A 15,688-nucleotide genomic window follows, 5' to 3' on the forward strand; every position below is an offset into this window, starting at 1 on the left:
GTGACGATGAGGTTCCGGGTGCGTCAATGGAGTTGCCGAGCAGAGGGAGTTGCCGGCGATGCTACAGCGCTGACAGATACATGGATAGACGGTGGTGAGTGAATGGGTGTATATGTGGGGAGTTCCAAGAGAGCGTAGTGGGTGAATGGGAGCAGGCGTGTAATGCTATGGGCGAGGTATGTAGAGAGGGCATGCAAGTGGGAGTGGATCTTGTATGTATAAGCCCAAGTACTGGTGTGCGTGCAAGGTCCACTAAGAAGGTGCAGGGGGGCAGCGACGACCTACGACCTGGGCCGACATGGAAGGCGCGATGGGCACCCACACTAACAGGAGACCCCTGCAACGCGCTCCTTCCCCCGGCAGATTGCCATCAGAGCCTTGATCCATGCCCTTGCGGCCTTTCTCGGGCTACCGCTCTTTTGCCCGGAGTCCAGAGTCTACCATGGATCCTCTCAATCAGTTTCTGCGACGCTCGTGGCCCTCGTCCCCATCGTCATCCCCCCCAGAGACATGGCCGCATTCACTCTTCCAAAACAACGCATTCAGGGCCGCCGCCACCTGCGCCAGCGAATGCCACCTCTGCGTCGTCGCCCGCGTGGTGACGGCCTGGGCGTGGGGAGGCACATGATCTGAACAACACAGGCCGTGCACGCTGGTACTTCCAGAACACTGCCTGACTCGCTGTCTCTACCGCCTCCCTCAAGACTCATGCCCATCCCTCGCGCTGCTGCGTCGAGCCCATCGGGGCCATGCTGACCACGGCACCCTCTGCTCCTACGGCGCCCATGGTCGGCTTGTCTGGCTGACTGGTAGCACTGTCTGCTGTCGCTGGCGGACCCGTTGCACCACAAGTCACCTGCCCGGCGAACCTTGGGAGAAAGTTACGCCGCCGTAATACAATACCGCTAACTCAGCGGTTTCGAAAACCTATGCACGCCATGTGATGCTGCTTGTCGCATCCCGTTAGCGCTCGCGGAAGCAGCTGAAAACTTCCGCGCGGCGCTTCTTTTCCCTAACTCGCCTCTTCCGACATTCCCCCCTGCACGAGTCTAGCCTTTGAAGCCCATGTGCTTCCCTTGCCCAAATGGCTGCGCCCTTGGCTGTGCCTCTTGGACCCTGAGTCAATCCTCATGCCCATCCACACCAACTAGACAGCCTCACAGGCAACTTGGCACACTCGACGAGACAGGTACTCTTGAACGTCGCGACAGCCCTGCTTTCAGGTCCGCATCCGACACTTTGTCGTTTGCACCGTCTGCATCGTCTGCGCAAATCCCCCGCACTGGGGTCGGCAACACGGGATCCTCAATTCTTCCGTGGCGGTCAAGAGCAGCCTTCGCACGCTCTGGTGACAGGGCTGCTTTCGGTGTGGTCAACTCCGCCTTTGTCTCTGCGATTGCGAATTTTACCGCCTACCACCAACGCTGACCTGCCACTGTGAATCGGCAAGCCATTGTTCGCTAGGTTCCTAGATGCGTTGGTTATTCGCAAGGGTGCCAGGCCACGAGGTACAAGCCCGGTGGCCACCTGGTTAAAGTGCTGTCCTCGACGCCTCTGAGACATGCCAGCTACCCCAGATATTCCGCTCCAGACTTTGGGGTAGCGACAGGTACCCTGCCATGGTGCACTGTGCGCCCACTCGTCCTCCAGTAACTTCCAACTTGGCTGTTATGCTACGTCAGTCCAGTACACGGCAATTTCTCGAGGTCATCTGGGGCGCCTGTCGAATCACAAAGCCGCAAAAGCATCAGGTGCGACCGCACATTATCGCTGAATGCGGCGTGATGCTTGTTTCATGAGTTGTACACCGGCAGCTACCTCTACGTGGCACTAGACTGTCGAGTGCCTGTCGCTCTGCTTATCCAACCGGTCGTCGCTCCTGAAAGCCACCCGGCTCACGATGCAATCGATCGCACATTATGCACAGCGATTTCTTTGGTACAAAGAACAAACGTCAGCGTGGGGAAAGACGGGGCCATGTTCACCCCAAAGTCTGTCGTTCGCTCGTGACATGACATGGAGCTGAACTTTAGTTCCCCGGACCGTGGCCCCGTCGTGGTTGTCGTATGCTTTTTCTCACGATCATACAACCGTCAACTTCCACAAGCTCTCCACCTCTATCGGCTTATCGCGACGGAATGAACCGCCATCAAACCTGGTACGACTGCACGATACGCCAAAGGTGTATTTCATGTTCGCATTAGTCGTAACCACCTTTCATCGTTCCGAGACTGCGTATATGTTGTATCATGACCTAAATCGGGTTGCTTTGATCATCAGCAGGACGATGACTGTACCCCAGATCACGACATAGCAAGCTGTGACGCTTGCCAAGCGATTGTGGTATCGGGTCTGCCGTTGCTTTTCGCTCTACAACGAGCATGCACGGCCATATGGCGACGGTGGCACCTACGTGATCGGTATGCGCACACGTCGCAACACAAACGACTTTCTGTCGAGGCTGCGCACTGCACAACTTCGACGACTCTACTCACTCACTGCCGTCGCTCTCTCTTCGGGACAAAATCGAAGCGATCGAGTTTGTCAGCGTCCAGCTGAGATGAGAGCTCGTATCTGCGTCGGGAGTAGCCATCAGCCTGTCATCCGTGGTTATGACAAGTGCCGGGGAGTCGATCGCTGTATGATTACTCGTCACATGCTCGACGGCAAACGATCTCGGTACATTTTGTGTTTTCCTTTTACGAACGACTCTTCTGCATTGCGAATATGAGCTGCGCTATCAAGCCGCACACATCGATCTCGCATACAACCCACACTAACTACAGGATAATACATACTGCACCCACGATGGCGGCTTGACAGTGCCACTCTACCGGACACTGGAGAATGCAAAGAGCCCGACAGCCTGGAAACCATGTTCGAGCTAACCGTATCGGATCCGGGGCATCCAGCCGCTCCCCGCGGGCGTCGCGTGGCTGCTACCAAGGTGCACCAATTGCCTGGCTTGCAACCACCGGCTGTTACATCGGTTGGTCGTGATAGCATTACACTCACCTTTCCGTGTCACGTTGTGATCATGCTCTAGGTCGCGCAGCTCCTTCTCCTTCTTGGTGCTTTCCCGGCTCGCGCATGGCAGAATCCCTTCCTGTGGCGGCGCCGGCCGTTCTCAGCGCTCACTGTCCAATCATGCGCAACAACGTGCTCACCCTCACATGTGCTGCTCGTCGCGATAGTTAACCGAGGCTTTGATGGTCAGTGCAATGCCGCGCAATGCCACTGAAACATCACCATCGCAGAGAATAGGAAGATTTGCCTTTCCTGTCGCTACAGCGCTTCTATCACATCTCTAGCGTACGGGGGGAACTTGATGCTGGTCTCCGCCGTCTTGCACGAATCGACATGAGGGATTTTGCACGAATCGCAGTAGTCCTGTGCGTTCCCCGGAAGCGGACGTTGCGCCCAACAAATAGCAAGGGAGAAATTATTCCTCATTTCCAGTGAGTCGGGTCTCCATTCTGGCGCGCATTCAGTATCGTCGATTGCCTGAACGAGGTGCTGTGGCTGCCCAAAGCAGCGACACGTTCCCCAGTGCCTGGCGGTGGGGCCCGACGCGCAGGCATCCCACGCGTGCACGCACGAGCTCGTCGCATCGTCCACCTCCGCACTGATAACCAACCAAATGACATCCGGACGTCTCGCCGGTCACCGATGGCAACGCGACATCAAGCGGATCAAGGCGCCGGTCTTTCCGCCGAATGTCACAAGCAAAGTCATTCATCTGTTGGCCTTCGGTGCAATGTCGACCTAGTATCCCGCACTTCGGAGCAAAGGTCCCAAGAGGCCAACTACAGTCTTCCAGGCTCATTACCCCAGCCGGCATCGAGTTCACATGGACACGCCCCCTGCTTGGCGAACGCCGTGTGGTGTATACTGCTCCCACGTGTGCAGCTTATCATGGCTTATCCGAGTACAACGCCCTACTCCCGCAGGATTCTGCAGCGACAAACGGGCCGGCTCATTGCTCATGAGACCGTACCTGAAACCCAAAGATGGGGGTAAAAGTCTGCAAAAGCAACTGCACGTCTGCTATCTTAGCAATATTTTTTGTAACGGGCGAATGGAGAGGGGTGGATTTGATGATGTTTTCCCGTAGGATTGTGGCAGATTCCTTCGCTAACGGCCATCTTGTTCCACCTTCTGCATTCAGGCTGCGCCTCGCATGGGCCCTCTTTCCGGCATCTACCTTGGTTAGCTTATCGGTCGAGCCGTGAGCAAAGTCTGGAGACCTCGTGGGACTGAAAACGGGTTACAATCCCATTACTCGGCACCTTGCCATCTCTGGCAACCCTTCCAGACGCCTGTATGACTGGTCTTCTCTTTGAAAGCGGCTTACAAAGCGTCTTGAAAGTTTCCAATATAACGCCTCGAACATGGTAGTTACAGGCTGTTGCAGAAAGAGGCGGTTGGCGAGGCTCTTTCACCCGTCCCGGGCTTATGGTTCCCAGTTCCAAGTCTGGTTCGGTAACACTGCGTGCTGACTGTCATCTGCGCGTCTTCATCTATCTCGTCCTACCCGAACGCGCTTACGGTGTCAACTCGAGTGGTGGTCAGCCTGCGCTGATGTACCCGCTTCCATATTGAATTCATTACACTCAGCCAGCGAGAGCGTATTACCGTGCTGTCGGGACCGAGGCGCTGACCCCAGATACCAACCCTGATTCCAAGGTCTCACTCTATGGTCGTACAAGTCTACCTAGGGGTGCAGCAATGCTGTGGCAGGATGCTCGTATACCCCTTCACCGCCAGAAGACGGAGCTGAATTTGGACTCTGTTATTCAAGTGCCGCGCATAGCTTACGAAGATCGCAATGCCAGTCCGCACAAGACTATGATTGTGCAACACTCAAAGATATCACTAACGAGCTCAAGACTAATAACACAACTGCCGTATCATCTCAGCAGACCCCACGCGTTACGCCCGACAACTCATCACACAACCACATGTATACCAAGGTACTTTATCACACGGCCCGAGTCTTACCAAGACTTTCGGCAGCCTTACACCTTCATGGCTTACCACGGCCCGAGCGACATGGCTCTTCATCCCGTGGTTGCGGTTCGCATGGTTCATGGATAAAGCACAAATATCCAGCCTATCAAGCCCCCAGCATCCTATGTCATTTCCAGCCACCACCACTCACTCCCAAAGTCGGTAATAGACGCAAGCGAGAAATTCGGTTCCCATCTTTTGCAGGTTCCTCCATAGCCCCATACGTGGCCGGCAGGATGTCGCACCAAAAGCGCGATTTCGATCACGCAGTCTACCTGCTGTAGCACGCCAACCTTAATCAAACGCAACGTCTAATTCCACATTCTGGAAGAATAGGCAGAACCTCTCCTCCACTGACAGACAACCGAGGCGTAGTTATACAGGCATCTCGGCATCAGCGAACACCCCGTCGGTCGATACCTTCCGTTTCGGTTCTGTTCCGTAGCCTCCGCGTCCGCATGCCTGGCGCAATTACCCCAGACAAACGTCGTCGCGTGGTTCGGTTCTGCATGCGCATTCACCGGTGCTTACGCGCTTCCTTCGTATCGGGGTATTATATCTGGCTGTACTTTATGCTATGTTGATCCGCCGTCACATCACATGCGAAAGCTATTTCCGCGGTCCATATCTCGCGACGAGTTTCGGAACACGAACTTCGGGCGGAACATGATGCTGACATCAGACGGCAGACGGCTGTAGAGCCAACGGTGAGGGAGGGAAGGCTCGGGGCGAGAGGGCGATATTACTGCCCTGCGTTTATCACGCTCGGGGCTCTTGCTTACTGTGACAGATGACTTGACTCTTGCGCTGTACAACACAACTACCCTGATAGCGTCATCAGCGTCCATGTCATGCTTTCTTGCGAAACTGGTAACTTGGAGACCCCATCTCCACCCCCGCATATCAGCCCCAGATCTCATCTCGCCACAGCCTCAATCCGGGCTGACACCTCGGGCGCAGTCAAGGAGAAAAGTGTCACCTGTCACGACTGAGGCTCCATGCGTCCGGACACGTCTTCGAAGCTCTCACATGATCCTCCTCAATGCCGCTCTTGACCCGTGCCGTTGTCGAGTATTTTCGGCCCCCTGCATGCCACGTTTATCTCCACATCGACACGCGCAGTATATCATAATGCCGTTATAATAGCTATCGTTACGTTCATGCACATTTATCAGTTTAGCATGAGATCCCGCCCTGCGCCCAGGATATCTTCGTCACGCGCTTCCGCTTCGCCTCATAGTCGATCCTTCGTGTATGGGTATGGGTAAGGCGAATGGGCAAACCATGCTGATAGTAAGATTGGGCGCGTGCCTGAATACTGCGGGCGATCGCTTAGCTGCATTTAGAAAATGCTGCGGTATAGTTACGCGAATGTATAATCTTTGTTTGATATAGACTAGATGCGGTTCTCTCTCGATGAGGGACATCAGAGCGAATGGAGCGGCGACTTTCATATGGTAATGTTGGAATGGGCGATTCGTTTCGAAGGATTGGTATGGTGATTGCAAGTCTAGATTTGGATGGTAAAGCTGCTGCGGATGAGTTCGCCATCGCCGACAAGCCAAACATGCGAGTACAGTACTCACCATAGGATGTGAGTGTTAGTTTCACACAGCGATCCAATCGACAAGTCGTCGCAACCATCGTAACAGCACCATCTCCCACCGGCTATCCTCTACCCGCTACCTTCCACTCCACACTCTCTACTCGCCTACCACCCGTCCTAACAATCCTCATCCCTCCCCTCCACCCGTCAATACATCTCCTCTCCACTCTCCCCAAATCATCTCCACATCCCGACCTCTCACAGCCCACCTCCACCTCAACAACACCCAGCACTATACGCATAAACCCTAGCACTATTCCCATAAACGCCTTGCAGCGATATATGCACCGAACCGGCTAGCCTGATCCTTTCCCTCGTGTTTTCGTATGCAGGACGGACATATCCGCAAGGAACAGATTCCTTCATCTAAGAGTTTGCGCTACTGACGTGCAGCGCTTCTGGATATGCAGGAATACTGCAGCGAAGGAGCGTGTGTAACGTGGGAATGGAGGGTTTACCCGGTCGCTAAATGTCGAGGCGAGGTGTAGGGAGGTGAAGCGAGGGTGGATGATAGTAGAGTACAACGTGGATGATGTGATAGTTATGGTGTTAGTGTAAGCGAGGTGTATGTTGTGAGACATGTGGATATAGGAAATGACTTATCATGGAGTTGGCGGTCAACTAGAAGTGCATGTTTTCTCGGCGACATCTACCTGGTCCGGTCACGAGTACTCTTAATATGGGCGGATCAGTCAAGCGAGCGAGGATGCTACGCATTGCACGAAGAAAACATCAAATAGGTTTACAGCTTACATTCAAACGAGAACGTTCAAAGTGGGTAGTCTAACGTCACTGTATACCCTAGGATGATCAGCCTCTCTTCGAATAGAATGAAGAGATTGTTGAGATTTCGACATGGAAAGTAGAACACCAAGTCTTTCTTACTACCTTCACGATGTTTATGTTTGGCAGTGTATATCTCAGCAAGCGTATACGCGACTACTCTCCTTTCCTCCCACTTCGATAAGATCACAATGATGCTCCACTCCACGTCTATGCCCCTCAAAAGTCATTTCCAATCTAACAAGTCTGATCTTATTCTGCTGAAGCCAGTAGTGGCATTGCATACACTCAAGCTTCCCCTCATTCCTTTCCTACTTTCATTTTCTCTCGAGAAGATAAAAACATCAAACGCCGATACGAAGAAAAACAGCTCATGATTCCCTTCAATATCCAACAAATAATCCGTCTCGCACGCCAATTGATTCTCGTGTCGAGACCACACAAATCCCCTGCGTATTGTAGCTTCAGATATCTCGGACCGAACAGCGTCGACGCGTCGACGCGACGGCGCGAATCGAGGGTGAGGACAAAAATCAGGAATCGAATTTCCCGATCTAATCAACACGCGATTGAGTATGCCATGCTATGCACATATGCGGCATGCGTTCGCATTCTGTAAAAAGGATTCGATTCGCTTACGGGAGACCGGACATGAGTGTCAAGAACGACCATCGTAGGATCAAAGGATCGGGCCTCATGCCGCGGAGAGACATTGTGATGCAAACATGATACGCAAGCCTAGGCGACTCGAAACCCCAGATTCGTAAAGACAACAGTTTCAGAGTGCGGCGTCAACATCAACGGTTAGTAAAGAGCCCACATGATAGCACCAAGATGCTTGTATTGATTTTACTTTGAATAGTCTATGGGTATTAACGCCTTAGACATGGCTTCTAGATGTTGCCATCCAACATGCCCTTGCGCCTTCGCTCGACGCGCCCACGACCAGGCACAGTCACGGTCACAAACACAAGGCACAGATCAATCGGTGTGATAGGTACGGCGTGGTGACATGATCAGCGTCTAGAAGTCCTGGTCGTCGTTTCCAGCAATGATGACGTTGTTGACCTGTGCGTTGGTGTCAGTAGTTATTTGCAACAAGGCCGTGATCCAGCGGTGAGGATAAACGGTGACACAAAGCGAAAAAAGGGAAGGGTGTGTTTGTTCGCGTGTAACGAGAACAATGCAGCCTGCATAAAGCGCACCCCCCGTGCGACGCTTTATCTTCGGCTTCCCCGCTTCCCCGGCCTTGCAATCGATCCAGAAGACGGACGCAAGGGAGGGAAAGTGAGCAAAGCGAGGTTGCACAGACGGGAGGGAAGCGGAAGGGATAGCGGGAAAGGGAGTCACACCAAGGGTGTGCGGTGCGACAAACGACAATTCGTTACGGAACAGGGGCGGGAAAGTTACGATACGTACCTTGAGTACCATACGGCACAGCTGTGTAGCGAGCAACAGTTGTTGCCGCTTCGAGATCAAGGGATCGATCACGAAGTGCTCCTTCATATCTGTGATAACGCCACGTTAGTACAATCTTCGGTAATTCAGCCACCAATGAGGCCCATGACGTTGTGCATAACAATGACAGCAAAGCAAAGGTCTCAGATGACTCCTGCTCATCTCCACTTGTAGTTGCGTTCATGCCAGCGCAGCAAGTGGCGTGGCGTGGGGTAATGCACCGTACCCCACGGGGGCATTGGATGCGGGAACTGAATGCGGGAACTGAATGCGGGAACTGAATGCGGGAACTTGGATGTATCACGGGTCTCGGGTCTCCCGGAGATAGTCCGTACTGCAGCTATGCTTGATAGCGGTGAGGCAGCCGGTAATCATAGAGACAGCCGTGGGGAGATGGTTGGATAACAAAGAGCGAAGTGCACTTACCGTTGCTTCCCGTCTGCATGCAGTCAACACCTAACCTGGTGTTTCCCTCCTTGGCTTGTCGGGACTTGATGTTGGCGAGGGTTTCGATGGGGCTAAGACCGGAGTTCTCAGCCAGCGCCATGGGGACGGCGTCAAGGGCATCGGCGAATGCGCGCATCGCGTATTGCTCGAGGCCAGGGCTCTGCGAAGTGTTAGTTGTTGTTATCGAGGAGCTCCGTAACGCTTACCTTGACTGCGGCATCCTCAACTGCGAGCGAGCATGCTACTTCCGCGGCTCCTCCACCGTATACGATACGGTTGTCGCGCACCAGGTTTCGGACGACACAGAGGGCATCGTGTAGTGACCGCTTGGCCTCGTCGATGATCATCTTGTTGCTACCGCGAACGAAGACGGTGACAGCCCTTGTGTTGGCACACTCCTCGATTACCAGCATCTTGTCGCGGGTGGTTCCGAAAGTCAGTTCCCGGACAATACCAGCCTTTCCGAGCTTCTCTGCGCTGAGGTCCTCGAAACGGGGTACGATGCGTCCGTTGGTTGCGATGGCGATCAGCTCGATTTCTGGGCCTCCTACCCACCGTACAGCGGGGAGCTTGTTTGTGAGGAGAAGATGGTTGGCCTCGTCGTCGAAACCCCACTGACATATTACTACGTTGGCGCCGGTGTTCTTGATCTGCTCAATCATCTCGGTGAACTTGTTTGACTCGTAGTTTTGTAGCTTCTTGAACTCCTCTACGGTGGTAATGTCCAACTTGTGCTTGGTCTTGGGCTTCGGTGGCTCGAACGCGCATGTGAGGATGGCGAGTTTGGCGTCCTTGACCTCCGACGGCATCTGGGGATGCGAAAAGTCCTTGTCTATTATGACACCCTTGACAAGTAATGTGTCTTCGAGCGATCCACCGACCTTGCCGTCAACCTTGATGAGCTCGAAATCGACGTCTTTCCGCTCGAGATCTGCGACCGAAAGCACAGCATCTACGGCGATTTTGGCGAACTGGTCGTGCGCCTTGGAAACGATCTTGCTGCCCAAACTTGTCTTTGCGACCTTGAATAGCTCTTCGGTGTTGTCCTTGGAGAAGTGGATCTCGTCGCTGACCTCGTCGAGCTTGGCCACGGCAACCTCGCAAGCCTGGTCGTACCCGTCTGCTATCCTGATGGGGTGGATGCCCTTGTCGATAAGGTCTGCTGCCTGCTCGAGAAGCGCGCCCGCCAAGACTACGACACCAGTTGTTCCGTCACCAATCTCGTCGTCTTGTGATTTGGATAGTTCGACTAGTAGCTTCGCGACGTGGTTGGAGATTTCCATCTGGGAAAGAATGGTGGCGCCGTCGTTTGTGACTGTGATGTCTCCGTCGGGTGAAATCAGGATCTTGTCCAGTCCTCGGGGTCCCTAGTTTCATAAGTTTATGTCCTACTTCCTTCCACTAGAGCGGTGCTGCGTACCAGAGAGCTCTTGACGATGTTCGCGACCGTCTTGGCCGCGAGGATGTGGGACTTGACCGCATCGTTGCCGTGTTGCCTCTGCTTCTTGCCTTGACTGCCCCAGACATTAGCTGCTGCCTCTTACTGAGCCTTAAGCCCTTTCCATATCATTCCACGTACTCTCTGACAATGATGAATGGCCTGCCCGATTCATCCTTCATCACCTGCGCTATACCCCACTTTGTCAGTCGTGAATTCGCGGTCGATTGGTAGTAGATTCGGACGCATACCGTTGGAAAGGTCGACCTCTGTAATTATATAACGTTAGCGTATGCATCTCACTACTGAGGGTTTGGGAGTTCGGAGCTGTTGCTGCCCGCACTTACGCATCTTTGCGGTGTGAAAATGCCCGCTGAAGTAACAAATGCACGACTCCGAAGAAGTATCAAACTACAGGTACACACTAGGAGGGAGTCCCAGGTATGTTTGGTAGTGAGGGGTGGTGGGGTATAGCCAAACAGCTGCCATGTCGGTCTTGAAATTTCCCCAGAAGGGCTTGGCATCAGGGTGCACGGCCGCGAGTCGCGAACGCGCCGTCCGCCAGCTCCAACTCTCCGATCTGCCCTGACGCTTGCTGCCCCGAGCTGCCACCACACCCATCCCCAGCGCATCGCGGCCTTCCAATCGCGCTTGTACGAATCGCCTCAAGCTCCACGAAGATTGACGTCTCCGCCATATCCATTCTCCATTTCTAGCGACCGCGTTTCGACATGCCTCGTGAGTCGCGCCCGCCCGCCCAAACAACCACCATACGCGTAATATCCAGCTGCTAAGGTGCGCAGCTGCTCTTAGCGATCACGGGTCCTCGGACGCCGAAGACGTCCCCGCGCAGCCAAGAAAGGGAAAGGGAAAGCAGCCGGTGCAGGAGGATCCCATAGACGACGAAGAGGACGAGGATGACAGTGAGGTGGGAGAGGACGAGTACGCGCAAATTCATATGTACATGGATCGCATCGTGCTGACAATGCGACAGATACGTCGTTGAGGCGATTCACGGCCACAGATTCACAAAGGTGCGCGCAAACACCACCTCTTTCCCACGCGCAAACACTGACAACATCAGGGCGTCCTCCAATTCGACGTGAAATGGGAAGGCTACGACGACCCCAAGGACCGGACATGGGAGGCAGAGGAGAACATGTTCGTTGTGGCATTGCTCTGTACTAGGTTGAGACTGACAGTCGCAGGGAGGGAGCCATTGATGTGCTGAACGAGTACTTTAAGAAGATCGGAGGCCGACCACAACTCAAGGGCCAGAAGCGGAAGGGACGACCATCGACCGCCAGCATCAAATCCGAGTCTGGCACCCCGTCATCCTCCACGAAGCGCGCCAAGGCAGACAAGCCAGAGAAGAAAGTGGTAGAATGGAGCCCACCACCAGGCTCATGGGAACACGACGTCGACCACATCGACACGGTGGAGCAAACGAAGGACCCCAAGACGGGCCAACTGGAGAAGTTTGCATACTTGGTGTGGACAAATAAGCAAAAGACACAGCACCCTCTCAAGCACGTCTACCAAAAGTGTCCACAAAAAGTGCGTCAAAACATGTTTTCTGGATATCATTCACCATACTAACATCTCGCAGATGCTCGAATACTACGAAAGCCACCTAGTCTTCACCGAGAACGTGGACGAGCCTCTAAACGGTGACGACACCAACGACACAGTGATGAACGGCGACTAATCCGCTTAAGTCGAGTAGTACCCGAAACCGAAATTGCCGATCAAGATATTCCCTTCCGGTGAAGTTCGATTCGACTTCGCCCCGGCGATGCCATACGCGAAGATGCTACCCAAAAACTTCCGTTCCCCGACATGGTCACCCATCACACCTCTTCTATCGTTCCTCCAGTCGCCGACCGTATCTCCCACCACACCTCCTCCACCTTTGCGCAAACCACCAACCGTGTCCCGGTTGATACCCACGGAGCAGTTTTCATCTTCCAATCCTCTGATGCGCTTGGGGGCTGGGGAGGACCCTGATCAGCTGCAAAAGGGTACACATGTGTCTGCTGGGTATGGCGTATAGGCACTGAATGTATTATAAGAACTTCTTTGGGTAGGTACGGAAAGGGAATACTGGAGTATCAAGGCTTCGTTCAAGCGGTTCCAGTATGGCATTGTGTATCTGGTATCGTTCAAAATTTACAACGTTTATACATACGCCCAAGATATGACCTACAACGCCCAGTGAACATGATCGCGTGCCTTGCAAGTCCATGTCAGCACACCATTGTGGTTGGCATGCGCTTTTCCTGTACTAAATTCTCTCTCCCAAGTTGTGACCAGAGGCTCAAGTCAAATCAAGTCGAAATAGTTCACAGACGAGGCAATCAAGAGAAATGGTTTTAAGTAACTTTGAGTATGTGATTCGTTCCGTTCCATGCGCAATTGTATATACAAACATAACAATAAGCTCCGTAATAACGTTGCGGGTATCCCAATTCGGCCCATGCCAATCTAATATGGCTTCTTCAATCGCATTATCTCGTTCTCGCGTACAATAAAATTCCGCGCCGCAAGTCGCATAGCCATGCAACTGCCTATAACGCCGGTGTAAATGCGAACCACATCGTCCTTATCTTCGGTGATGTGTTGTCTTGTGTTGTACTGTAGTCATAGCGTCGTAAAAATGTCTCTTTTGCTCCTGCTTTCTCTTGTTGTATCGTTTCTCCGTACTGTGTTGTGTTTTGTGGTGTGGTTTGGTGTGATGTGATGTGGTGAGGCGTCTACACGTTCTCAGTCATATCCGAAACAGACGACGCAGTGCCGCCGACAGCCATGCGCGTCTGCAGGTAGTAGATGAGGTATGCGATGGCGGCGATGAGGATGAAGAGGATGAGGATGATGAGGAAGATGACGATGTTGCGCTGCATGGTTGCGGTTGTGGGTGGTGGAACGAGGGGGTCTCGTCGGTTGGAGTGGTTGAGGTGGAGGTGGTGGTGGTGGTAGTTGGTGTTGGAACGGGTGATGCGATGCGATAGTCTTCTGTAGTAAAGTCAGTAAATCGTCCTTTCGTAAACAGAGTAATAATTGTATGCGCACTGTAATCTCAGCGCAAACAATCAATGGTTTTGTATAACGCGGTCGTGGTGGTGTCCAAGCTCGCTATCGTCCAAGCAACACTCAGTAGTCAAGCGATGGTATCCTGGAAGCAATCGAATGACCAAGGATAGCGATAGTAAAATTGTAGTACGAAGGAACTCGAAAAGTGCGATGGAGTGTGAGGGGAATGAGTTAATAATATCAGCGAGGAAATCTGCAAGCCAATTCGTAGTCCATTCTGCAGGTGGCATGCAGGCACTTTTGTACAGACGTGGCGGGGTGCGTGCGCCGCGTGGGTGGTTGGGTCGCGTCCATGGGCCGAGGGGCTGGAATGCTAGTTTGACGTGGCTGGGATGCCGGCGTTACTGGCGGTGAGGCTGGGCTTGAAACAATGGTTGACGGAATTGATTTAATTGAGTACGTGGTGATGCGTTTGTTGAGGGAAGCTTGTTTTTGCAAATTGATTCAGGGTAATGAGGTGAGGTTTGTATTGGTGATGGGGGAATGGGAATGGGAAGGCGCGCGGTCAGGTGTTCTGGGTCTTGGCGCGTTCGGGGCGGGAGAGCGATCTGACTGCTCGGCCTTGCGGCGACTTCACCACCACCTTTGTGACTTCATGATGAGCTGTATCATCGTCGCTGCCAATTATGCGCTTACTACGAGTCAATATTGCATTACTCTTAACTTCGCGCGATAGTCGCAGTAGGTATGTAGTGATAGACCAACTAAAACAAGCACCTCGAATACTCCTGCAAACCAATCAAAAGTTCGAATGCTAGGTAAATCCTCAATAAAATCAATCGCTTTTGGTGGGACCTTTATCCCAGGCTTGGAGCCTATCGTCAGACTTTTCGCACTACCTCAAGTGATGGCACCTTCTTGCTCTAGGGCACATCGACGAAATAATCTTCCGCCATCAGGGTCTTCTTACGACGTTCTTTGAGCGACAGTAGAGATCCTTCGAGGAACTTGTCCCGGAATGCGTCGGATGATCTGAGCAAATCGGACCACGGTTCCAATTCCTCTTGATCAACTACAGCCGAGTCGCCCCAATTTCGAATGATAGTTACGCCTAGCGCCCGCTCCAGTGGTCCCTTGTCTCTCCATTCTTCCCTAGAGGCGAGACTTCCGATGAACCAGTAGCGGCCTACTTTTCGACCGTATTTATACAAGGCTGGTGTGAGTAACGGTCTTTTGGAAGGGCGTGAGAAAGCGGCGAACAGGCGTCTCATAGCATAGTTCTGGAAGCTGGGTACTCTCAGCTCTTTACCCAAAGCCCAAGCTAGTACCGCAGCCTTGGCTGTCCACTCCATGGTGTCTTTTTCGTAAGAGTTGCACATGTCCAGGCGCGGAGTTTTGGTAACGCTGTCCAATTTCCCGACTGGGCCACTCTGCTCAGTGTATCTTCCAGTGTAGAGCCATTGTACGAACAGACCAAGTACCTCGGGGCAGTTCCTTTCGTCAAGCAACAATAATTTCGGTGTGGTTTTAGGTTCACGCTGACGGTAGACAGGGCGGTGGCCACTGCGACAGACGGATTCAAACTTCTCACGGGGCAGGAAGATGGAACCGATGTTGGCGTCATAGGAACTCAGGCATATCTTGATAACTTCATGCTCTCGTTGTGCACTGTCAAAGATGGTCAGTGGAGTGTACTTCAAGCAAGAACGTAACCACTCACAAAGCGACCAGATGTTCTCCTAGTGGGCAATCATCCAGCGCCGGCGGTTCATTTCCTGTAGCCGACATCTCCGCGTGGGATCTCTTGGGTGGCATACTGTTGCCTGACTCTGATGTTGATCCGATCGCAGAGGTAGGGAGAGATGGAGTGTGGAAATCAGGAGAAATACCAAAGGCTTTAAGTATACAATTACTTG

General features: G+C 53.1%; 4 protein-coding genes across 4 annotated transcripts; 1 reads left to right on the plus strand and 3 right to left on the minus strand.

Annotated features, from left to right (window-relative positions):
• Positions 1-8,422: 8,422 nt before the first annotated feature.
• CCT5 (T-complex protein 1 subunit epsilon) lies at positions 8,423-11,093 on the minus strand (the record flags this gene model as incomplete). The annotated part of the gene is made up of 8 exons (XM_051446381.1): positions 8,423-8,467; positions 8,819-8,907; positions 9,284-9,464; positions 9,511-10,671; positions 10,725-10,818; positions 10,884-10,932; positions 10,994-11,011; positions 11,090-11,093. The coding sequence occupies 8 exons, from the start codon at positions 11,091-11,093 to the stop codon at positions 8,423-8,425; spliced, it is 1,641 nt and encodes a 546-aa protein (XP_051301956.1).
• Positions 11,094-11,473: 380 nt separating this feature from the next.
• On the plus strand, positions 11,474-12,450 carry J4E86_005851 (uncharacterized protein; the record flags this gene model as incomplete). The annotated part of the gene is made up of 6 exons (XM_051446382.1): positions 11,474-11,480; positions 11,546-11,684; positions 11,737-11,776; positions 11,827-11,903; positions 11,951-12,299; positions 12,352-12,450. 6 exons carry the CDS (start codon positions 11,474-11,476, stop codon positions 12,448-12,450), a joined length of 711 nt encoding a protein of 236 aa, XP_051301957.1.
• Positions 12,451-13,344: 894 nt separating this feature from the next.
• Positions 13,345-13,642, minus strand: J4E86_005852 (uncharacterized protein; the record flags this gene model as incomplete). The annotated part of the gene is made up of 2 exons (XM_051446383.1): positions 13,345-13,444; positions 13,500-13,642. The coding sequence occupies 2 exons, from the start codon at positions 13,640-13,642 to the stop codon at positions 13,345-13,347; spliced, it is 243 nt and encodes an 80-aa protein (XP_051301958.1).
• Positions 13,643-14,695: 1,053 nt separating this feature from the next.
• J4E86_005853 (uncharacterized protein) lies at positions 14,696-15,587 on the minus strand (the record flags this gene model as incomplete). Its single annotated transcript, XM_051446384.1, has 2 exons — positions 14,696-15,440; positions 15,493-15,587. 2 exons carry the CDS (start codon positions 15,585-15,587, stop codon positions 14,696-14,698), a joined length of 840 nt encoding a protein of 279 aa, XP_051301959.1.
• Positions 15,588-15,688: the final 101 nt, after the last annotated feature.

Source organism: Alternaria arbusti (genome assembly GCF_024043155.1).
Source record: "Alternaria arbusti strain BMP 1465 chromosome Unknown scaffold_7, whole genome shotgun sequence".
Lineage (NCBI taxonomy): Eukaryota > Fungi > Ascomycota > Dothideomycetes > Pleosporales > Pleosporaceae > Alternaria > Alternaria arbusti.